Source organism: Conger conger, chromosome 11, assembly GCF_963514075.1.
Source record: "Conger conger chromosome 11, fConCon1.1, whole genome shotgun sequence".
NCBI lineage: Eukaryota > Metazoa > Chordata > Actinopteri > Anguilliformes > Congridae > Conger > Conger conger.
Window position 1 is genome coordinate 28,909,644 of NC_083770.1, and position 24,158 is coordinate 28,933,801.

The 24,158-nt window shown below is 42.8% G+C and overlaps 1 protein-coding gene across 2 annotated transcripts; it reads right to left on the bottom strand.

Moving 5' to 3' along the window:
* On the bottom strand, nt 1–24,044 carry LOC133141302 (centromere-associated protein E-like). Of its 2 annotated transcripts, XM_061261810.1 has the most exons (61): nt 23,928–24,044; nt 23,352–23,467; nt 22,801–22,890; nt 22,551–22,669; nt 22,345–22,464; nt 22,172–22,253; nt 21,955–22,022; nt 21,542–21,616; nt 20,761–20,812; nt 20,535–20,622; nt 20,296–20,425; nt 20,079–20,198; nt 19,584–19,739; nt 18,966–19,110; nt 18,775–18,874; nt 18,486–18,678; nt 18,313–18,369; nt 18,061–18,228; nt 17,547–17,621; nt 17,299–17,367; nt 17,054–17,185; nt 16,781–16,958; nt 16,537–16,691; nt 16,106–16,399; nt 15,822–15,950; nt 15,441–15,662; nt 15,018–15,185; nt 14,320–14,541; nt 14,115–14,210; nt 13,945–14,028; nt 13,535–13,699; nt 13,171–13,392; nt 12,951–13,064; nt 11,615–11,836; nt 11,404–11,508; nt 9,947–10,168; nt 9,738–9,833; nt 9,568–9,651; nt 7,676–7,843; nt 7,312–7,533; nt 7,092–7,205; nt 6,242–6,463; nt 6,019–6,135; nt 5,776–5,871; nt 5,342–5,425; nt 5,055–5,171; nt 4,745–4,966; nt 4,540–4,635; nt 3,952–4,032; nt 3,685–3,819; nt 3,385–3,588; nt 3,086–3,292; nt 2,750–2,962; nt 2,269–2,466; nt 1,987–2,163; nt 1,781–1,893; nt 1,407–1,504; nt 1,174–1,309; nt 698–960; nt 488–553; nt 1–198 (listed from the first exon to the last, which is right to left on the bottom strand). In XM_061261810.1, exons 1-61 carry the CDS (start codon nt 23,981–23,983, stop codon nt 113–115), a joined length of 8,424 nt encoding a protein of 2,807 aa, XP_061117794.1. In that variant the 5' UTR covers nt 23,984–24,044; the 3' UTR covers nt 1–112. The 2 variants fall into 2 exon arrangements, with proteins under 2 accessions (XP_061117794.1, XP_061117796.1); XM_061261812.1 differs by lacking the exon at nt 488–553 and having other exon boundaries at nt 12,918–13,064.
* Between the last annotated feature and the right edge of the window lie 114 nt (nt 24,045–24,158).

A 24,158-nucleotide genomic window follows, 5' to 3' on the forward strand; every position in this document is an offset into this window, starting at 1 on the left:
TCTTTAAGAGTCGCACTTTATTCAAGTTAAAAGACATTTAAAAGACAATTCAACAAAAATAAAACACTTAAAATGTGCAAAGGAGACAAAGACAAGGACCGATCCCATGAGATTATTGTGTTTTGCAGTTCTCACTCTGTGTTGGTGACATAGGCCACCATTCTGCGTTTCGGTCTTCCACTGCAGGTGCATTAAGATCTGGAGGGAGGAGGAAAGGAAAAAAAAAAAAAGGTCAAATGAGTTCAGTCAACCCCCCTCCTCAATTACAACATGGCATGCAAATAGTGTTTTTTTTAATGCACAGCTATTAAAACAAAAAACGGTGGATTCAACCCACTTCCTCATGTGCAGGGTCAGCTACAAAAATCACACATTCCCAGGTTACATGTGGTGTTCAGTCAAGTGAATGTTTGTTAAATGTTAGTGCACCAAGACTGCTGGAGAGCCACCAAGTGGTCCATACAACCCCAAAAACCAAGCTAATTACCAATTTCTGCAATTTCTTGACTTTCTGGAGACCCCAAAGCTGGCATGGTTGGTGGGTATAAGACCTCTGACAGACAAAACATACATTTCTTCACACACTCGGAAGGCACAGCTGATGGCTAGCCGGCACCATCCTGGATAACAAGCACCCAATAAAAAAAAGAATAATCCAGAGCAGACAAGTGGCAGGCGTGAAACAAACATGGCCTACCTGGAGCGTTCCCAAGGCTGGAGTTATCGAAGAACTGCTTGGGGCAGTTTGCCGACATGGACTCGGAGACCGAGCGGGCGTCAAAGAACTTGCTCTTGGGGGAGTCGAGGACGTGGCCCTCAGAGGTGACCGGGCGGCGTCTCTTGGTGGGAGTGTGTGGAGAAAGCGGCATCTCCTCCTTAATCGCCTCCCTCTTGTTCTCCTTAAGCTTTGTGGCTCTCATCTTCCACTTGGTAATCTCGAGCTGCTGACTGGAGATCAGGCTGTCCACACAGGCAACAATGAGAAAATCACACCTCCAACACTTGACACAAGGAACCCATTATCGAGCATCCCTTACTCACATTCACTCACAATTTGGCCGGCAAACATGAATGTTTATAATTAAAGGAGGCACTCCGCCAAAGGTAGTGCTAATTGAGCATTCAGTGAAAGCACTTCCTTTGAAGGAGCCAACCCTCTCCCGTTAACATTACCTCTCGAGCTGTGCAATTTTCTTCTTCAGCAGTTTCACTTCTTCTTCAAGTCTGTTCTTCTCCAGCGCTACTGTGCTCTGAACAGTGCGCCCCCTGGTGGGTGGGGGTCCCTTGGCATGGACGGGTTCTTCCATGACTGAATTAGGGGGGAATAGAAACCGTCAGAATATAGCAACATGCGTGAATAAAACAAAATCCATACAATTTTTTTGTTGGTCTGAAGGAACACTGACAAGACTCATCGCCTTGCTGCTGCGCTTTCCGAAGGGCCTCCTTCAGCTTCCTCAAGGCCTCCTCTTTGTGATCCAGCATACACGTCATTTTCACCAACCTGCAAGAGACATTTCAGACGTGCTTTTAATTTACACCATTACAACCGTTCTGTAACATGAAAATCAAACCCTACAAAACCCTTTAAAACAGTGAAGATTCTTATGCAATCATTGGCAGCATGGTCAGTTATCTGAAGAGAAAAACCAGTTACGAACCCAGCAGTGACCACTTATCTCAGGCCGGGGGTAGGGAGAAAAATCAGCATACAGTGAAGGTGTCAGTGCACCATTATGCGGATTTTCCAGTACAATAAGTAGACGGGCTTTGTCCTTACTCCTCTTGGTGAGTGGAAGCATGCACCGTTCTCTCCAGCTCCATTTTGATCAGTTTATTCTTCATCTCCTCAAGCTCCGCAGCAGTGGGTGCCATCCCTCTCTTGACCTGAGCCTGGGTGGCAAGTGAAAACCTCCGTAAGCAAACATCCACAGCTCAGTCTCGAGGCTCCAGACAGCCAGGAGTGAGGAGGGCCAGGAGACTCACCTCGGTCTCTCGGAGCTTCTCTCTGAGGCTCTGAACGGAGTCGTCCCGCTCCTTCAGCTGGGCGCAGACGTCCTGGAGCTCCGTCTGCAGGAGCTGCGTGGCCTCCTTATGTTTGGAGACCCTGTCCTCCGCCCTCACCTGCGCCTCCTCCAGCTCCTGAGCCCTCGCCTGCACCATCTGCCCAAGACAAGGAGCAGCGTTTAACGCACGTCGCGGGAGAGGAGACGCAGCAGAAAGAAACTGCCAACGCTTCGGCGAAGGGAAGATCCTTGAGCCCATTACCTGCACGAGTGTCTCGGACTGCTGGAGCTTGAGCGTGAGCTCCTGGATGCGCTGCAGCAGGTCTGCTTCACTCTTGGCCGGGCCGCTCTCTCTCTTATGCAGCAGAGTTAAGCTCTTGCTCCGCTCCTCCTTCAGCTGCTGGCAGGCCTGGGCTTTAAAGGCCTTCAGGTCCAGCTTCAAATACTCATTCTCCACCTTCTGCAAGTTAAGGATAGAGCGCACATGGAGTTAGCATCAGCTGAAACGCCCATCAAATATAGGCATCCTGGAGCCATGCAATTCCTTCGCACTAATATCGTCACTAACTTAAACTAGTGAGGTAGAAAGAAACCAATTCATTCTGCTATTATTCATTTCATTCATTCATGTTACTTTTCAGGATGTGACCATTTTCTAGAAGAATATATTTACAAGAATGGGAAATTTACAGGCAATGGAGTAAGGACAGCAGTCCTATGAATGTTGCAAATGCAGGACATACTTGGAAAGTATCCTTCATGTTCTGCAGCACGAGGGTGCGTCTAGCTCGCTCACGCTCCAGCAGGTTCTCCAGGGCAGCATGGTCGAGGGAGGGGGCATCGATCAGCGCCCGCAGCTCCTCATTGGTCCTCTCCTGTTTTGGAAGCTCTTCAGAAACAGTGGCTGCATTCCTGGCCACACCCTCCTCCAGGCCTGCCAATATGCTGTTCATTTCCTGAGGGATTAAAGAAGAAATGGTTTGTGTTCAACCTCAAAAAAATGATCAAAAAAATACATTAAAATAAAAAAACATGCGCATGGTGGTCAAGATTTAGGTAGCCTTCATGAGAACACTCACCTGCAGTTTCTGCTCTCTTCTCTCCAGAAGCTCGGAGAGCCTCAGGTCCCAGACCTGGTGGAAGTCACCTCCGAGCGTGTCTTTGGGGCACTGAACGGCCCGGATTAGCAGGTCCTGCAGGCGGCTCTCCACAAAGCAGGCCGTGTCCAGCGAGGCCTGGACCTCCAGACGCTCCCGATGCAGCTTGGCGACACATGCGCTACCCCGCTGGGAAGAGAAGAGTTCTCCATTGGTTAGATCAGTGCTCACAAAGCTACATACAACACAAAAATGTATAAGCACGTCACCGGGCGTCTTACCACTGTTCGGCAAAGGACATGGCGGATGTCGTCCGTACTCTTACGGAAATTTACATACAGGGCCGTCAGAGGCTTCGGAATGGACTCCAAGATCCGGAAAGCCAATTCGTTCTGAACGAGTGAGGCATCTGTCAGAGGCTGCAACAAGCTCTTAGAAGTCCCCGCGGCACTGTCGCCAAACTGCTGATATTTCTCGAGAACTTTCTGGAGACAAAAGGAAGACCGAGGTGAGCACTAAAGTACAGGTGCGAAGCTTGTGAAGGACTGAGCTTGGAGGTTTTTAATGGAGATATCCGTCACCTGGAGCTGCAGTTCAGATTCCTCTAGTCTACAGCGAAGCCTCTCCCCTGCCTGCCCAGCTGGGCCGCTCCGCTCCTCAAGGCCACGGATCTGCTCCCTCAGGCTGGAGATGACTGCGTTTGCTTCAGAAAGTGACTATAAACACAAACCATCAGAAAGCATTAAAAAAATCTTTACCGCCACAGAGAGGTGAAAGGTCAGCATTTGTTAGGTACCGTGAAGAAAAATAAAATAATAGAAATAATAATGAATAAATAAAAATTGAACCTCTTGTGAAGCCTTCTCCTGTTCGGCCTTCAGCCGACACTCCTGTCTCACTCCCTCCAAGTCCTCAGCCAGCTGCTGGTTCTGCAAATAGGCCAGTGTTATTTTACAAATCATTCTCATTTAAATAAACTTCACAGCATACCGACATTGGCAGGGTTTGCCAGGTCTCGGTAACAATTCCAGCCCAACGGATATTGAAAACCTGCACAAAAGTGGAGAAAGGTAGCCCATAGCCGGTGGCAAACTATTGTACTATTACTATTCTTGGCAGGCTGGGGAGAGCGGGAAGTAATAGCAGTACCATTATCTACTGATCAACGGCACCTCTTAACTGTGCTGCCTGGCTGAGAGTCCAATAAGTTTTGCCTTTTCCGTGACCGCGCACTTGCTAAATAATAAACTAGAATAATAAAACCACAACGCGCAGCAAGTCATTTTCGGCCCGCAACAAAGTCTAAAAAGTAGCCCAATTTGGCGTGAAAATTACAAACCTGAAAACTCAGCACTGAGGCTACAAATGTTCTCTAAAATGGATTGGCAACCACTCCAATCTGTAGCTGAATATACAAAAAGCAGTTTGACATTTACCTGCTGCTGGAATTCCGTTTGTTCTTTCTCCCTTACAGTCTGCTGCTCTGAGTTCAGATGTTCCTGCTCCAACAACTGTTTCTGCACCTGTGCAACCTGTCAATAAGGGGACATTTCTCCATAAGTTCTGAGTCAAAGGGAGAACAGCGAAGAAACAAGTGCCAGTCAAGGTACAATGGTGTCAATGAAAGTAGTTCCAACTCACCATCTCCTCTTTCTCCTGCACGTCTCTCTTCAGCCGGCTCTTCTCCTCTCTCACTCCCTCCAGTATCTCCTGGAGCTGGTCTCTCTCCTCAGTGAAAGAGGTGAGGTTTGAGCGGAGTTGCTCCTGCTCCTCCTCTGAAATCTGAGCAGTGTTTGTCCTCTCTGACTGGAGAGCATCTCTCTCACTGCGCACCAGCTGCAGCTCCTCACTCAGATGCTTTATCTGCAGAACAGGGGTCAACAATCCATTCAGACACCACTCCTCAAAAAGCCTGGACTAATTTGTAACATTCAACATCTGAAGTGTGAACCTGTTGTTCAAGGCGAGCCTCAATTTCAGAGCTTTGCATCTTGAGGTCAGCGTTAAGTTGCTGCTGTCGTTTTAACTCCTCTTGGATGGAGTGAAGCAGATTTTGAGTTTCTGTGGCCTGTAATGAAAATGACAAAAAAAGAAAAAGAAATTAAGTCATTTAAAGATTTTAAAGCCAGAGCCTTGGAAACAAGTGCACTGCAATATTAGACCTAAAATCCAGCAAGTATCCAAGTGTAATTCATAGAAATCAGTCAGTCTATCACATGAAGTCGAATATGACCTCACCATCTCCATGTTCTCCTGCAGGTCACTCTGGAGTTTGGTTCTCTCCTCTCTCACACCCTCCAGTTCCCCAACCAACTGCTGGATCTGATCAGAGGGCACAAGGTCACATTTAAAGGCTGCTTTCTAAAAAATGAATTGTACTTCCAGCCAAAACTTCAGGGTGTGTGCATTTTACTTGACCTTAAAATCAGGGCCAAAAATAGCCGTTAATGCAAAAATGCCAAATGGGACACCTTCTAATAGCTTCTACCTGATGTAGGAGGCCTCATCAAATAGGTCCTACAAGACAACATTCATTAACCAAGTCTGGAAGAATCTACTCTCACACAAGGAGAAAGAGTTGAATAGTCTGAGCAAAGTGTCGGCTGTTCATATGTTATGGCGGTCAATGCCGCCTCTAAAACCTCAGCAATAAAGAATCTTGGTAACAGAACCTGCTGTTGAAGCTCAGCTTGCTCCCTCTCCGTCACGGCCTGATGTTCGGAGTTCAGTTGCTGCTGGCGTTTCAGCTCCTCCTGGACCTGGGACACCTGAGGACACAGGAGGGGTCCTCAACCACTGCATCTGATTGGCTGGATATGCACTCCTGTTTCTTAAGCAAAAGTAGTTCTACCCTACCATGTCAGAGAAAAATATGGAAGCAAACCAAGCAGGAGTGTCATCGTCTCAGCCATTACCTGCTGCTCCAGCCGAGTCTCGTTCTCAAAGATCTGGGCCTGGAGGTCAGAGTTCAGCTGCTGCTGGCGTTTCAGCTCCTCCTGAGCACTGAGGAGCTCTGCTTGTCTCTCCACACTCTGAAGGAAACGTGCACATTCAGTTAGGAGGTGACCAGAAACCCCCATGAAATCAATAAGCAGGAAGGCAATGCTCATTTGCATTTTTCACAGATCAAACGCTGACCATCTCCTCTTTCTCCTGCAGGTCTCTCTTCAGCTGGCACTTCTCCTCTCTCACACCATCCAGTATCTCCTGGAGCTGGTCTCTCTCCTCTGCGAGGGAGGTGAGGTGTGAGCGGAGTTTCTCCTGTTCCTCCTCTGGAATATGAGCAGTGTTTGTCCTCTCTGACTGGAGAGCATCTCTCTCACTGCGCATCAGCTGCAGCTCCTCACTCAGCTGCTTTATCTGCAGAAATGTATTGAAATAAAATAAAAGAATAAAACAAGCTAAATTCTGGCTGCAACGTCAGTCTTAATATGAACTGGCCATGTAGCAATACAAATAGTTGTTAATGTCCAGCTACGTTAGCTATACAAATACAAAGTTCAGCGATATAAACATTTTCATGCCCTGTACTTTGAGTATGTTCACTTTATGAAACATTACGAAGGAAATAAATAAAATTCTGATGAGGTTCAGTAATCAAAAAATCTGTTCTAATTCCACAATTTTTCTTTAAGTCTTAGTACGAGGGGGGGGGGGGGGGGGGGGGATAATTCAAAAGTAAAAAAATGAATAGACTATTGCAGAGAACCACTCATCGTGTAGAAACAAATAAACCATTTGAATGATTTCCAAGAGATTCCCTAAAATACATTTTTATTCAGCGTAGCCAATTTTAACTTAACACCTGACAGACTATTGCAATACACTCCAATCTGCATCTATGAGAGACAACTAATGGGGAGGGGGGGTGTATGTATATTTTCCATATTGCAAAAGTTAAGTGACATTTAGTTACATTATAAAATATTAACATTTTGCAGAAGCTTATCCAAGTACTCCTGCATTAACTTATAGTTTCAATCATCACCTGCTGGATCTGAGTCTCGTTCTCAGAGATCTGGGCCTGGAGGTCAGAGTTCAGCTGCTGCTGCTGTTTCAGCTCCTCCTGAGCACTGAGGAGCTCTGCTTGTCTCTCTACACTCTGAAGGAAACATGCACATTCAGTTAGGAGGTGACCAGAAACCCCCATGAAATCAAAGAGCAGGAAGGCAAAGCACATTTTCATTTTTCATGGATCAAGCACTGACCATCTCCTCCTTCTCCTCCAGATCTCTCTTCAGCTGGGTCCTCTCCTCTCTCACTCCCTCCAGTATCTCCTGGAGCTGGTCTCTCTCCTCAGTGAGGGAGGTGAGGTGTGAGCGGAGTTTCTCCTGTTCCTCCTCTGGAATATGAGCAGTGTTTGTCCTCTCTGACTGGAGAGCATCTCTCTCACTGCGCACCAGCTGCAGCTCCTCACTCAGCTGCTTGATCTGCAGAAAAAGGGTCGACAATCCATTCACACACAACTCTTCCTTTAATTTTACTCATCACTTGGTAGTTCCATCCACAATTCAAGTAAATTCAATAAGAACCACAGATGTGCTAAATTATTGATGTGAACAAAGATCTTACTTGATCTGGATGGTCCTCTTCCAGGTAAGGTAGGGTGTCGTCAGCCTTGTCGACATTCTCCAGCTTTGACTCCATTTGTGAAATCTGAGTCTTCAGGTCTTGAACAAGATCCTTTAGTTTTTGAATTTTCTCTTGAGCTAATCTCAGTTCTTCTTGATTTTCAATCATCTACAGGACAAAGCATATTTAGTGTTAATATTTTATATTACAAAACAGCATATTTGATACCTTCTCATTATGGCGAAGATTCAATACGTTTGCCTTTGTAAACTTCTCCTTTATATGCCATTTTTATAGTAGTCTGTGTTGGGGATTAAAATGTTATGACAAGTAACAATATAGAAGGCGCAAGGTGCGATGCATGCACAGAATGTTGAATGATGAATAGCACGCATCAAAAATATGTTTTTTTTTTTTTTAAAGGCATCTTGAAAATTTGGTTACCTAATGTGCTCAATTATTACCGTGTCAGACAACATTATTGATTCTTTCTAGGCAGTTCTTTCTGCATTTATACTAAGGATGGAGCATCTTCAAAAAAAATAAAAAATAATAATAATAATAAAAATAAAAAGAAGAAGCACTTAATCGGCACCTATTAAATGGCTGCGTTTTGAATGGAACCCTGCCGTTTGGCACATGAAATGAACATTGACTACCAGTGACCACAGAAGTCACTAAATCCTCAAACTGAAAAGGTACAGATACTTTAACAATGGATCGTTCTTAATACGTCACAAACCATGTGACCTTGACTCATCTGCTATGTTGGAGGACAAGCTGCCCATAGAACTGCATTTTTCCGCCAAAAATATAGATTGGATAACTATCACTAGTAGACGGGGACCCGCAAGGTTGGAGCTTCAAACCCTGATGTAGCCAAAATAAGATCTGCACAGCTGCTGGGCCCTTGAGCAAGGCCCTTAGGCCTGCATTGCTCCAGAGGGATTGACCCCTGCGTCGTCAAATCAATTGTCAGTTGCTTTGGATAAAAGCGTCAGCTAAGTAACATGTAATGGTAAGTTTACTTTTAACCAGTGAGCTGAAAAATCCAGAGGACCAGTTTTACCAAGAGTAAACCCCAAACTTGGGAGCTACTTTACAACAAAATAAGCTAATAAATGTTGTGGCACCATGATTACTTGTATATCCTAGCTAATTGGCTACATCCTAACTCTTTTCGATGTAAATTGATTACAAAGAAGAATAGATAATCAATTATGAAAACTACGATGCCAAGATTGTAACCACAAGTTAGTTGGCTAGCTTGATTGCAACTGAAATATCAGATACGTAAATGAAACCTCTACTTGATTGTCGAGTTGCAAAATGCCACGGTGTTACTGAAAAATGATGCTGTGTGCAGAAAATAAGTTTCACTGTTAGTGAGTGACTGTGTGATTACACCGGTTGTGTGTAGGTGTAGGCTATTGGACCGTTTCCGTTGTGACACTGCATTGATGATACTAATGATACTGTAATGCATAAATCAAGAGTAAAGTTATAGCTAACTAGGCTACGTTCAAACTGAAACACAGTTTGTGCCACCCAGTCCTAGAGGGCACACAGACGGTTGCTGCAGCAGTGAAGTCCTCCCTCTTAAATCTACATTTTCTTCTGTTACAAGTCAACCATCCAATCTTTATATGAAAACTGATATTGACTGGGTACAATCATAATATATTTTTTAAATGGATGCCATGTAATCAAGGTCGAGTATAACCCCTGTGTTTTACAGCAAAAAAGAATGGGAAGCTATGGCCGCTTGTCCTCCAAAATGTCATCGTCAATGATGAACAGTCCATAGGAAGCTTCCAACACACATCATCCTGAAGATGAATGTCCTCCACCCCCACCTCCCAAAGAAATCAAGATCACGCCCATTTTCTCACCATCTCTACGTTCTCCTGCATGTCAATCTTCAGCTGGCTTCTCTCCTCCTTAACATTCTCCAGTTCCTCTCTAAGCTGATGGATCTAAAGCACAAAATCAAGATCATTTTCACAATCGACCACAGAAACAATCTTCAAACACACCCTGTGTAAGGGAAGCTGTGACCAACCTGCTGTTGAAGCTCAGCTTGCTCGCTCTCGCTCAGGTCCTGATGCTCTGAAGACAGATTCTTCTGCCGTCTCAACTCCTCATGGACCTGCACCACCTAACAGCCAAGAGATGTCCTCATTAAAAGCCCAATTTCTGACATCAAGTGAGAAAGTAAAGTGGAAGCACATCAGTTTCATAACATGAACAGTAGCACTTCTGATGCTGTACCAGCTCCTCTTTCTCCTGCAGGTCTCTCTTCAGCTGGCACTTCTCCTCTCTCACACCATCCAGTATCTCCTGGAGCTGGTCTCTCTCTTCTGCGAGGGAGGTGAGGTGTGAGCGGAGTTTCTCCTGTTCCTCCTCTGGAATATGAGCAGTGTTTGTCCTCTCTGACTGGAGAGCATCTCTCTCACTGCGCACCAGCTGCAGCTCCTCAGTCAGCTGCTTTATCTGCAGAAACATCATGGCTGCAATGTCAGTCTTAAGAGCATGAACAGGTCAGTCATATAGCATTAACATTAATAGTTGCTCAAATTTAAATGTCAAGCTGCTCAAATAAAGCAAAAGTTCGGCCCAAGAAACACTCATGCCCTGTACTTTGATTAATGTGCACTTAATAAAACTTTACCAAGAAAATAAATATGATAAGGTTCACTCATCTAGAAAATAAGATTTTTTTCATGTCTTCCGATGAGGGGGAAAAAAAGCATAAAAATTAAAGATAAAATTAAAAAGATGTATTGTAGAGGAACGCTCATTTATAGAAATGGTGCCATTTTGTATTTTTTCCAACTTAGCATATTTCTGAAATTTTTATTTTTTCAGTGTAACCTGTTTTGAAGAACACCTGACAATGGACTGCAACTTGCATTCGTGAGGGACACTGATATCAGAAAAAAACCCCTCTATACCTGGTTTAGCAAGATCCTGATGTATAGTAGAGCTAAGGGGAGTACGTGTAGCAGAAACGGAGTTCACCCAGGTGAAAGTTCAGTGTCACATTACGAAATGCACATGGTTTTATCGAATCAGAATCTGCACTACGTTATAAACTAACATTACCCTGTTTAACCAAGAAAGCTATAGCTACCCAAGTAACATGAAATCCAACACTAGAGAACTGCAGAAGATCAGGATTAACTAACATTATATTTAAGGATTTCTCAGATAAAATCTAATATGCAAGCAAACTAAATGCTTGCAACAGCAAACTCAATAGCTAGCAAATATTCTCACCTTCTATTAACCAAGCTACCTGTGGGCTACCAGAAAAACAGCCAGCTATTCATTGCTAAAGAGAAGCATTGTATAATACTTGCAGTGTTCGAATTAAGACAGCTATGTTATTTTAACTTGCATGTTTTATTTCATTCTCCACTATTGTATGAATTGCTTCCTTTCGTCTAGCTAGCTAGCACAGACTTGAGGAGTAGCAGTCTGCTTTGTCAACTTTTTGCAGCTTGCCGAATCTTCCGCACCAGACCCTACATTGTATGTACTGCGTAAGCCTTCTCAAGCATTTCAACAAGATATGTCATTAGAAAATAGAAACATACGATCCTAGGCCAGCCCTGTGGGTCCGGCAAAAACGAATAATTAGATGGGTCAAAAACACTTGTTTTGCAGAATCCGGTTCACAATTTGTGCACTTGCATTAAAATATAAAGTTTCAACTCAAGCATTACCTGAGTCTCATTCTCAGAGATCTGGGCCTGGAGGTCAGAGTTCAGCTGCTGCTGCCGTTTCAGCTCCTCCTGGGCACTGAGGAGCTCTGCTTGTCTCTCCACACTCTGAAGGAAACATGCACATTCAGTTAGGAGTTGACCAGAAACCCCCATGAAATCAATGAGCAGGAAGGTAATGCACATTTGCTTTTTTCACGGATCCAACACTGACCATCTCCTCTTTCTCCTGCAGATCTCTCTTCAGCTGGCACTTCTCCTCTCTCACACCATCCAGTATCTCCTGGAGCTGGTCTCTCTCCTCTGCGAGGGAGGTGACACGTGAGCGGAGTTTCTCCTGTTCCTCCTCTGGAATATGAGCAGTGTTTGTCCTCTCTGACTGGAGAGCATCTCTCTCACTGCGCACCAGCTGCAGCTCCTCACTCAGCTGCTTGATCTGCAGAAAGGAGAGAAATCAATGTTTTCAAATAAATAAAATAAATAAATAAAATAAACACAAATAAATAAATAAAAAACCAACAATTGCAGCAGCAATGTCAGTCTTCAGAGCATGAACCGGTCATCTAGCATTAAAAATATTTACCAAAAAATGTTACTGTTAAGCTGCTGAAATGCATAGGTCAGCCATTGAAACATTTTCATGCCCTGTACTTTGAGTAAGGTTAAATTGATAAAACATTACCAAGAATTTTCTTTTTTTAATTCTGATGAGGTTAACTCATCTATAAAATAAGTTATTATTTCAAGATTTTCTTTCAAGTCCTACTATGAGGGAAAACATTTTTAAAATTAAAAAACAATAAAGGAAAAATTGAGAAAAGATGCATTACAGAGAAACACCCATGTTATAGAAACAAAAAAACATTTAATATTTTCCACCTTAATGACAAGCTGAAATCGAAATTCACTTTCCTGAATTTACTCAATTCTTCATAACCGTACGAACACATCGAAGTATATATTCCATAAAATGAATATTGTAGTACTTTTGTATTTTCACACCAAAGTTTTTTTCTGACCAACTTCCTGGAAAACTAAATGAATTTACATTTTACACCATTATGCACCACTGGACATGTATGCTGATCAAATGTGTCAATTTTCCATTGCTCTCCAATCAGTATACTTTCAAGCAGCAGGGCACATTCCTCCCCCTTTTCATTTTACATCAGCTCCCCGCCCTTCGAGAATCCCCCACAAAAGTATTTGCTTTGTTTGCGTATATGTCATATCATGGAAGAAAGTGCTGCTCTAACTTCCATTTCAGCTTGACTAAGAGATTTCATAAAAACAAAAATAAATAAATAGATAAAATTCCCCCCCAAGTGTAGCCAATTTTGACCCATACCTGACAGACCACTGCAAAACTCCAATCTGCATCCATGAGGGACGATTAATAACAGAAAAAACTGACAATAGACAGTATATATCGCAAGCTATCACTAAGTAAAAACTCATATTTAGATGCATTGAAAAATATTCCTGCTTTGCAGAAGCCTGTCTGTTTGGACACTTGCCTTATGGTATAATCGTTTCAACTCAACCATCACCTGCTGGATCTGAGTCTCGTTCTCAGAGATCAGGGCCTTGAGGTCAGAGTTCAGCTGCTGCTGGCGTTTCAGCTCGTCCTGAGCACTGAGGAGCTCTGCTTGTCTCTCCACACTCTGAAGGAAACATGCACATTCAGTTAGGAGGTGACCAGAAACCCCCATGAAATCAATGAACAGGAAGGCAAAGCACATTTGCATTCTTCTCAGATTGAGCACTGACCATCTCCTCCTTCTCCTCCAGATCTCTCTTCAGCTGGGTCCTCTCCTCTCTCACTCCCTCCAGTATCTCCTGGAGCTGGTCTCTCTCCTCAGTGAGGGAGGTGAGGTGTGAACGGAGTTTCTCCTGTTCCTCCTCTGGAATATGAGCAGTGTTTGTCCTCTCTGACTGGAGAGCATCTCTCTCACTGCGCACCAGCTGCAGCTCCTCACTCAGCTGCTTGATCTGCAGAAAAAGGGTCAACAATCCATTCACACACAACTCTTCCTTTCATTTTTTAAATCTCTTGGCAGTTTGATCTGCAACTCAAGTAACTTTAATACGAACCACAGATGTGCAAAATGATCCATGTGAACAAACATCTTACTTGAGCTGGATGGTCCTCCATGTTAGGTAGGGTCTCTTCAGCCTTGTCGACATTCTCCAGCTTAGACTCCATTTGTGAAATCTGAGCCTTCAGGTTTTGAACAACATCCTTTTGTTTTTGGATTTTCTCTTGAGCTGCTCTCAGTTCTTCTTGATTTTCAATCATCTACAGAAGAATGCATATATTTATCAAAAGTAGGCTTCCAACACATATCATCCTGGAGACGAGTGTCTAGTATAACCCCTGTATTTTACGGCAAAAAAGAATGGGAAGCTATGGCCGCTTGTCCTCCAAAATGTCATCGTCAATGACGAACGGTCCATAGGAAGCTTCCAACACACATCATCCTGAAGATGAATGTCCTCCACCCCCCCCTCCCAAAGAAATCAAGACCACGCCCATTTTCTCACCATCTCTACGTTCTCCTGCATGTCAATCTTCAGCTGGCTTCTCTCCTCCTTAACATTCTCCAGTTCCTCTCTAAGCTGATGGATCTGAAGCACAAAATCAAGATCATTTTCACAATCGACCACAGAAACGATCTTCAAACACACCCCGTGTAAGGGAAGCTGTGACCAACCTGCTGTTGAAGCTCAGCTTGCTCACTCTCGCTCAGGTCCTGATGCTCTGAAGACAGATTCTTCTGCCGTCTCAACTCCTCATGGACCTGCACCACCTAAAAGCCAACAAATTTCCTCAAAGGCATATCCAGTGTCTGACAGAGATAATGCAAAGTGGAAGCCTATCAGTTTCATAACATGAACAGCAGCACTTCTGATGCTGACCATCTCCTCTTTCTCCTGCAGGTCTCTCTTCAGCTGGCACTTCTCCTCTCTCACACCATCCAGTATTTCCTGGAGCTGGTCTCTATCCTCTGCGAGGGAGGTGAGGTGTGAGCGGAGTTTCTCCTGTTCCTCCTCTGGAATATGAGCAGTGTTTGTCCTCTCTGACTGGAGAGCATCTCTCTCACTGCGCACCAGCTGCAGCTCCTCAGTCAGCTGCTTTATCTGTAGAACAGGGGTCAACAATCCATTCACACACAACTCTTCCTTTCATTTTTTAAATCTCTTGGCAGTTTGATCTGCAACTCAAGTAAATTTAATACGAACCACAGATGTGCAAAATGATCCATGTGAACAAACATCTTACTTGAGCTGGATGGTCAACAATCCATTCAGACACCACTCCTCAAAAGCCTGGACTCATTCATAACATTTAACACGTTTTCATCCCAAGCACGAACCTGTTGCTCTAGGCAGGTTTCAATTTCAGAGCTTTGCATCTTGAGGTCAGCGTTAAGTTGCTGCTGTTGTTTTAACTCCTCTTGGATGGAGAGAAGCAGATTTTGAGATTCTGAGGCCTGCAATGAGAATATTTTTTGAAACCGTTATCAAAAGTCTGTGGGAATGAGTCAAACATCCAGCAACCTTTCTTGCCATGCTACAGTACACTTAAACACAATCTATTCATACGAGGATCTTACTTGATTTTGAAGGTCGTCTGAGTTAGGTTGGACCTCGTCACACACAACACTGCTCACAGCATTGACAGACTCAGTTTGTGCCACCGGAGTCTCCAGGTGTTGAATGGTTTCCTGTTGGGTTCGGATCAGGTCTTCAGCAGCTCTCAGCTCTTCTTGATTCTCCATAATCTGCAGATCAAGAATTCCTCAGGAAAATCAATCATACAAATCAAATCATCATACAAGTTCAGCTAGATAACCTCTGATGATTATTGTACAACAGCACTTTTAAAGTAAAATGTTTTTCCAGGATATCAAATTATTTTTGTACAAGGGAAAAGAAACACAAGCCCATAGACATAACATATTACTCCTGAACACCCTCAATACTACATATTGTAAATGCAAACAAATGTGCAGCAGTTGACTCCATAATTTCACTACCATCTCCTCTTTCTCCTCCAGATCTCTCTTCAGCTGGGTCCTCTCCTCTCTCACTCCCTCCAGTATCTCCTGGAGCTGGTCTCTCTCCTCAGTGAGGGAGGTGAGGTGTGAGCGGAGTTTCTCCTGTTCCTCCTCTGGAATATGAGCAGTGTTTGTCCTCTCTGACTGGAGAGCATCTCTGTCACTGCGCACCAGCTGCAGCTCCTCACTCAGCTGCTTTATCTGCAAAACAGGGGTCAACCATTATATAGTTAATGCTTATGTTCTATTCATATACCGTACAGTGATGACAACAGTTTCATCTGCCATGAGAGCCAACTCTCTTCCGGGTCTTAGGACTACAATCTTCATTAGGATGGCAACTTAGAATGTAATAAACACCTGGTCTCGATGTTGCTCTTCCGCATTCTCAGATGACTCTTGAAGTTTTTTCTCCAAGTCTTTCACCAAAAGTTGTTGTTCGCACAGCTTTTCTTCAATAGAGGTACTATGTTCTCTGCTTTTCTCAGCCTAGAAAATCGCGAAATTGAAATGTTTAAAAATGACACCATTTGGAAAACAATTCTCTACTCTTGGGGTGAAAATCACATTTTAGGATGACGGAGGATCAATTTTCATGCAAGCGTGCAAAGAATTGTATTTTATTTATATATTTTTTTACTAACATTCATGTTCAGTTCTTCAACAGTGTTGAGAAGTTGGGTTTTTTCTGATGCGAGTTCGTTCAACTCTGCTTTGAGTTCCTCAGCCTGCGTGGTGATGTCCAGATGTTGCTGGGATAGACGATCCTCCCTAATTTCTGCCTCACTCAGTTTGGCTTGTGCTTCAGCCAGCTGATCCTGGGCTTGCGAGACTTCAGCCGTTAGTCTGCTGATTTCCACATCGCTGCTGGTCTGAGCAGAGAGCAGGCAATCCTTCTCAGCCCGAGCAGCACAAAGCTCTTCTGTAAGGCCACAAATCTACAGCCACAGAAAACAAAAGGTAGGTAATCTTTGATGAATAATTGATGCATGGACAATGGATCGTGCCGACACTGGCGAGCCATCAATAAGTCAATAAATAAATTAAAAGTTTTTAAAAGTTAAATAAATTTCACCTGTTTCTTTAAACTTTCAACTTGAATTGGGAGGTCCTTCAGAGGTTCCAGATCTTCCAGCTTAGTCTGCAGGAAGCGCTCCTGCTCCTGATGCATCTCAAGCTCTTTCTTCAGACCAGTGACTGTTCTCTCTAGTTCAATACTGTCAATGAGATCTGGGGAGGAAACAGTTTGTGAGTCAAGTCAATTACATATAAATGTAATTCGCCAAATAAAACAAAATGAAACCCTGAAGAGGCCATACTTTTAGGGACTTTTCCATCAAGAAGGGCAGTCAATTTGGTATTCTCTTCAAAGGCCCCTTGTAGTTCCTTCTGTAAATCAGTCTGCATCTTCTTAAAGCGTGATTTCTCCATCTCTAGTTTACTGCAAATGGCCGACACCTCGTTCTTCATCTTCTCGTAGTCCGCGGTCATCGACGACTAAGGGAGAACAAAAGATGACATGCAGCCACCAGCTACATTCACTTAAATTAATGTCCTTCACAAGGACATAAGAGATGGGAAGAGATACTTACATCCCTCTCCTTCAGTGAAAGATTATCACTCCGCAGGAAGGCCCACTCCTTCTTCGTTTCACGACTCAGAGTCTCTGAGTCAGCCAGGGATCGTCTCAACTGCTGATTCTCCTGGACCAAATCCCTGCCATTCTTTAAAAACACACACAGCAGCACAAGCAGTGAGCCTGAGGAGGAAGTTATGCTCATTTGTGCACATTTCTTTCACAGCAAGCAGTTTTACAGACAGATCGACATAAACTTACAAGGTTCTGTAACTCCTTTATGAGCTCCTCCTTCTGTTTAAGCTGAGTTGACATGGCAGCCATCTCAGCCTTGGGGGAAAATGAACATAAGTCAGAACTATCATTTCATGTGGATTTTGAAAGAGAATGAATAACAGCTTGCAATAACTAACAGCGATTTGGCTCAACAGGTGTTTGTGATGGTTCCCCATTATCACCATTGCCAGCCATTCCAAAATGCAAGAGAAGCAATACTTATGTACCCTCACCTCTAGCTTTTGGCTACATGCAACAGACTTCTCTGCAGCCTTCTTTAGCTTTGACATTTCAGCAAGTAGTTCAATCTGGGGAGAAATCCATGAGCAGAAAGCAAAAGCAGAATTTACAAGGCAAACCAAGATGCAAAATGCACCACCTTCCCAACATGTCAAAAGACCCCAGCCATCAACCACATGTCCACATGCCCCAATTTGTTTGTGCAGAGATGCATTTGCTTTGCTGGATAATCATCATGAACATCATTTCATTTATAGAAGTGAAAATGACCATGATGATTCAGTAAGGTGGCATTTGCAATGGAAAGGAATACAGGTGATTTCCCTACATACAAATTATTATCCTGTGCTCATTTATGACATGCATACAATGATTTCCCCCACCTTTAAATAACAATATCATCAAATACAATTCCACATAATGACCAGTTACATAGAGCCTTTTCTGAAGAATGGCATTTTAAAACACACCCATCAAGTGCTGATGAGACCACATAAGTCAAGTCACCTCGTATTGTTTTGTGCTCTCCTGTTCCAGAGCATTGAACTCCTGCATTTCTCGGTTCTCCTCAATTTCCTTCAGGAGATGGTCCTTGTCCCGTTTCAGGATCTGGTTTTCATCCTTCATGATGTTGAACTCCTGCTTGATGAGATCCCGCTCAGCAACAAGGATATCCTTTTAGAGAATACAGTGTTGTAAGTCAACAGAAATTCAGATAACCTCATTACATTCATCATACAGGCGGAGGGCGGAATCTACCTTTTCCGACACAAGCATTTCACAAAGTTGGATGGTCTCTCCCAGATCCTTCTTGAACTGTGAAATTACAAATAATTATTTCCTTCAATGTGACACTGAAACAGTAAAAACAACCCATATACCCCCTTTGTAACCAGGCAATATCTGGACAACCGGTCATGACTGAGGCCTACCTCCTCCTGCGGATCTTCCAGCGACTCTTGTTCTCGAACCTCCAGCTGTTTCTCCAGCTCGGACACCCTCTTCTCTAGGGACTGGCTCGCTTCAACAGCTTCCTGCTTCTGCTGCATCTCCATATGAAGCTGCAGTTCCAGGCCAGCGACCTTGTTGCAAAGTTCATTCAGATGGCCAGGAGAGGAAAACTCACTGAGGACGAGAAGTCAGAAGATTATAGCTAAACTGGCTGTTTTTTCGTTTTTTAGATGGAAAGCAATCAACTTTGAGACGTGTATCTTTGCTGACCTGTCAGGTATACTTCGCATTGTCACATTGCTCTGATTCATCTCTATGTCAAATTGAGTATCTTCTGGGATTTCCCACTGAGAATCAAACTCCACACCATCTGTTTCAGAATGAACAAACAGTAATTAGCAAACTCAGCAAACACATTTAAACACTATATTCATGTGGGAGTCTTAAACAAAAATGCCAACCCTCATCTTGTTCTGCCAACACAGACATGTCTGCTTTTCTCTTCTTGACAAGTGGCTCAAACTCAGCATCGCCAATATTAAAGTTGCCAGATTGTGCAGCCCTGAAAAGCTTGCCACCACCCCATGTGACTCTTCTCTTTGGAATCTGCAAAGCACACAAACACAAGCACATATGAATACAGTTAATAATTGTTTACAGAGACATATTTTCCTCAATACTAGCGACACATAGGAATAGCGTGCTTGCATTTTTGTATACGCAATATTACATTACATTACATTATTGGCAGGCACACTTATCCAGAGCGATGTACAGTTGATTAGACTAAGCAGGAGACAATCCTCCCCTGGAGCAATGCAGGGTTAAAGGCCTTGCTCAAGGGCCCAATGGCTGTGCAGATCTTATTGTGGCTACACCGGGATTAGAACCACCGACCTTGCGTGTCCAGTCATGCACCTTAACCAATACGCTACAGGCCGCCCCAATATACGCACCTATTAATTTTTGATACTTCAACTTCAAATGTGACAACATGCGATTGTGTGGTAGTGTGGTGAATAATCTAAGGTAAGCATTCACAAGTCGCACATCTTCTGATGCAGCAGAGCACAAATCACCTTTTTTTCAACAGCAACAAAGTTAGAAGATGTGACTATGATTTTGGTCAAGTTTCTAATTCTGTCCTGTTGTTCTCGTTGAAGTTGATCCTTCTCTTGCAGTAGCTGGGCCAAAACCTCCTTCTCGGTCGCTGTTGTTTGCGTGACAGAAGAAACCTAAAAGAAACAATGTCAGTTAGCCACAGTTCTGCCCAATGGCACGGACCTCAAGAAAGGTCAGGGGTGGGTTTTCCGATAACATTGAATCTTCAGACTTACGATTATTTTAACGAGGTTCTTAATCAAAGAACGTTCTCTCATTACCTGGGCTCTCCCATTTAGCCTATTCTCCACATTGAAGGGACGGCAGTGTTTTGGCCTTATTTATGCAAGTATAAGTAACATGCAGGTTGCATCTGCCCATAAGGGGTTTAGAGGGATCCGAAGAGGCCTTTAAAGAGGTTCCCACCCCTGTACTATTATGAATCACTGTTAATTAACACTGGGATAACTTGCCTCCTGCAGACGCCGCTTGAGATCGACAATTTCATTTCTGTATCTCCTAAGCAGGGCTCCATCATCAGAAACCTCTGTGACGTGGGGATCATTTTTCATGCGCTTTGCAGCACTGGCAAACTAGAGGAGACAATCATACACAAGAGTAGATCAGTACATTTGAGGGGCATTCTAAATGAAAATTACTCTAAAGTCATACAGTCATTTCTGTATCTACCTGCAGAGTGCTGAGTGTCTCATCTACTGTGGCAGGAGTGATGGTACAGATTATCACAGTTTTAGCATTGCCACCCAATGAGTTTTGGAGAATTCGGGTGAGTTTACTATCCCGGTAATTAGTGAAGCCCCTGAAGGAAGAAAATATCAAAACATGACAACAAAATCTTTAACAGAATATATATTTTAAAAACATATGATTAGAGGCACCACCATGGAATGTAAAAAAATTAATCATACCCTTGATTCTCATCAGTCAACTTCTTGATCACCTGCCCAAGAGTGAACAAGCTGCGATTTATATTACACCCTTCCTTGAGTCGCGCTCCTGCAAGAAACAAAGCAGTAATCAACATTTTTAATGAACCTTGTCGACAGCGCAAACATTTTTCTGGCATTGAAATATTATAATTCACTTTACAATCATAAAGGACAGACTTTGAGGACAATCACAACAAGCTCTTACCCTCAGCTCCTGTCTGGCTTGCCCTCTCAGCACCAGCTAAGTCAACCAAGTTCTAGGGGACACAGGGAGAGAAAATGAATCGGCAAGAGTCATACGTAGGCCCGTCGTATAAAAAGTGAAAGAAAACAAGCAATAATGTTCAAAAGCAGATTTACTATAGAGGAGCCAAGTGGGATTAATTTATGTACAATGAATACGGCAAGGACTTTTACTAGAATGGGGGAGTGTACATTGGTCATGAAGAATTGAGGAAAAAGTGAATTTTGTCTGTGAAGTCAAAAATGCCCAATGGCCTTTCTAGTGTTAAACTGCCAGCTGTTTGTAACCATCTCTTGAACAATGGGAACATTTATTCTTAATATGTTCGTAGTTGATTCATGAACTCCATGTGCATTTTCTCAGTCAGTTTTCAAGTTCAATTATAGTTATGTGTGTCCCAATCTTTGACATTTTCACACTTTTGCAATTCGTGCTAACTGAAATAAATTTTTTGAATTCGGATTACAGCCTCCCATTAATTTATTCATTTTTTTTTACTTCCTGTAACACTGTGGTCCTCTCAGCTTGAATTAACACTGCATGCATGGCCAAATGTGCTCAAAAAACGTTGATTAATGTAGTGAATGACTGTAGTACAGTTCTGGAGCGGAAATTCACACCGTTTTAGTCTGGAAACCCCGCAGAAAACCCAAAAAGTCTGCAGATTCTGTCCGGGCCTAGTCATACAACAGAACAGTTTACATGGTTTCCTCAGAGGGAAGATGTATGAATTTACACTCACCAGATGTGACACAATGATGGCACCATCAGCGTTTTCACCGGAGGCAGGGTCACTTCTCTCACGGCTTTCCAAAATCTACAACATAAAACATGTTAATAGTGAGAGTGTGTCAACCAGACATTACATTTACAGATGTCTTCAGAGATTTAAATGATCTTGAGGTCATGAGAATAGGCTGAAATACAAATGCGATTATATTCACATTTGATATGCCAGTTAAGCTTAATAAAAATGCTGGAGGCATGTAAAGTTTAGCATACAATCAAATTGTTTAGAACCCCCACAGCCCCACCATATAATTTCAACCAGAGATAATTATTCAAAAAAATATAAGATCTAACTTAAAAATAAATGTCAGTTATCAGTTCACAGGCAGCCACACAAACTACATTACAGCATGTGGCATATCTTACCATGCGGAAAATGGTATGCGAGCGACTGCTTCGTTGGTTCATTTTGGTCTTTCCATAATGACGATTCTCTGTACAAAATAAAAAATAAAAGAATATATTCAAATCAATCCAAAAACACATTTTAAAACATGCTCACAATAACCTCTTGTCTAACATGAGAAAAACGAACACGGATTGAAATCAAGAACTGAAGTGCAGTGGTCTGCAGTGCACCCACTTTCGCCTTTTCTGATCCAAGAGAGGGCTTGTTCAGCAGATGTAACCAACTCCTCAGACAGATCAGCCACGTAGACATTTTTCTGCAAGTACAGACATTTGACTTCCTATTAATATTCATGTTCCCAATCACACAGAAGGATTTTAAATAAAAATATAAGCTACCACACATACATAGTTTCCCTCTCGGATTTCCAGCGGTTTCCTCTTCCAACTGTCACAGAGCAAGTCTGTAACGGTCTCATTGTAGATTTCCATATAGGACACTCTCAGAAGGAACTCCTTTTTTGGACACTAAACAGAGAGTGAAAGATTAGCAAAGGTGGACAGTGCTCTCTTTAAAACACATTCTAGTAGCACTTCATTTGTAGATGACTCACGTTTTTAATGGTCTGGAAGACATCCTCCATGGCCAGTGGTATCACCCCAGGGATGCGACTGCACCCCATCATGGTAAAGGTCTTTCCGGATGAAGTCTGCCCATAGGCAAATATGGTTCCTGTAAAATGGGATTAAACATGTTACTCAGAGAAAATGAAAATGCTGACTGGGAAATGAAAGCACAACACCACTTACTGACTAAAATTAATTGTGTACTACATTTGCGTCTATGGCAAACAAAACACTTACCATTGTAGCCTTCAACAGCAGACACAACAAGGGGCTTTGCAATGTCTTGATACAGCTGATTAGTTGATTCTTCAGCACTGAAAACCCTATCTGTTGGACAGGACATAAAAATCACTTGATTTTGACATGTTTGCCTCTAGTGCCAGACCAGATGGGAAATTCAAACAGAAGTTGCTCCGGATATACCCTATTGGGTGTTATGTAGTATGCATATAGGGTGCTACAATGTTTCAATTTCCCATGCAATGACAAAGGCATTTTATTTATTTAAGCAAATGTTTTAAGGACACATTCAGGAATAAAAGTATTTAGGGCGAATTAGCTTTAGTTATCAACAACAGTGAAATATAGCAATAAGGTTTCTGTATTCGCTGAAACCGTAGCCTCCAAGCCCAATCATTAATTCAATCTGTCAGTTGGGAAGTTGCATCCTACAATACTGAATTCAGGTCAGTGGTGGTAACAGTATACGTTTCACAACATAGTAAGCTATTTTCTCATTTAATATTGCATAACGCTAATTACAAGTTCAGGTTTGACGCTCAGCTTACCAAAGCTGAAGCTCTTTGTGACATTGCCATCGTCGAGCTGATGCACAGCTTGTGTATCTGCTTTCCAATACAAAGGGACTGGCTCTGCATTTTCCGTGACGTTACTTGCTTCCTCCCTTTTTTGGGGGAAAAGGTGAGAAGACAACATTACCTTGCTAGCTAAGTTACCTTCTGCAAGGTTTAATATTACACCAACGGAGTATTATGAACTTACTGCATTTTATCTTAGTTACTCCATTTCAAAAGTTAACTTAATTGTCACAGCCACAACAAGTGATGTTTTCCAACACTTCAGCCTGAATACCATTAAGTGACGTTAGCCAAGACACAGAGTGAGTAAAATATACAATTTAGGCTAGCTTATATACCAACAAGTGCATTATAAACGTTCAGTATGTAACTTAATGATGTAAAACAATGCAAAGTAAAACTTTTAAATATTTAACGTCGTTAGCCTAATGAACTGACAATTTAGCTAGCGAGCTACGCTAACTTAGCTAACTTTATGGAATTTCTGAAATTTGCAATGGCTAAATTTAACTAACCACTTAACCATCGTTGCACCAGCTATCTCACCTTTGTATTAACGGTCGAACCCTCACACAGACTTTAACGGCGGATTCTTCTGTCATTTTGATTGAACATATGTCAGGGAAACGTCCTTCCCTTATATTGTCCGGTACCTAAATGGACTATTTGAATTTTTCAGGTTTAAAATTTAGTTCCTCACGTTCATTGGACGACGTCATCAAGCTTTAGCACCAATGAGTATCCTGGAAGAGTAGCTTTTTTAAAAACATGCATAAA

What these genes read in the sequence shown, in the direction of transcription:
- LOC133141302 (XM_061261810.1), bottom strand. Translation starts at nt 23,983, where the DNA reads ATGACAGAAGAATCCGCCGTTAAAGTCTGTGTGAGGGTTCGACCGTTA. An exon ending in CCATCATTGTGTCACATCTG is followed by an intron (nt 20,813 to 21,541) that starts GTGAGTGTAAAT and finishes TGTGTCCCCTAG; the next exon opens with AACTTGGTTGACTTAGCTGG. An exon ending in AGGAGAAGGCTTCACAAGAG is followed by an intron (nt 3,820 to 3,951) that starts GTTCAATTTTTA and finishes TTGTGTTTATAG; the next exon opens with TCACTTTCTGAAGCAAACGC.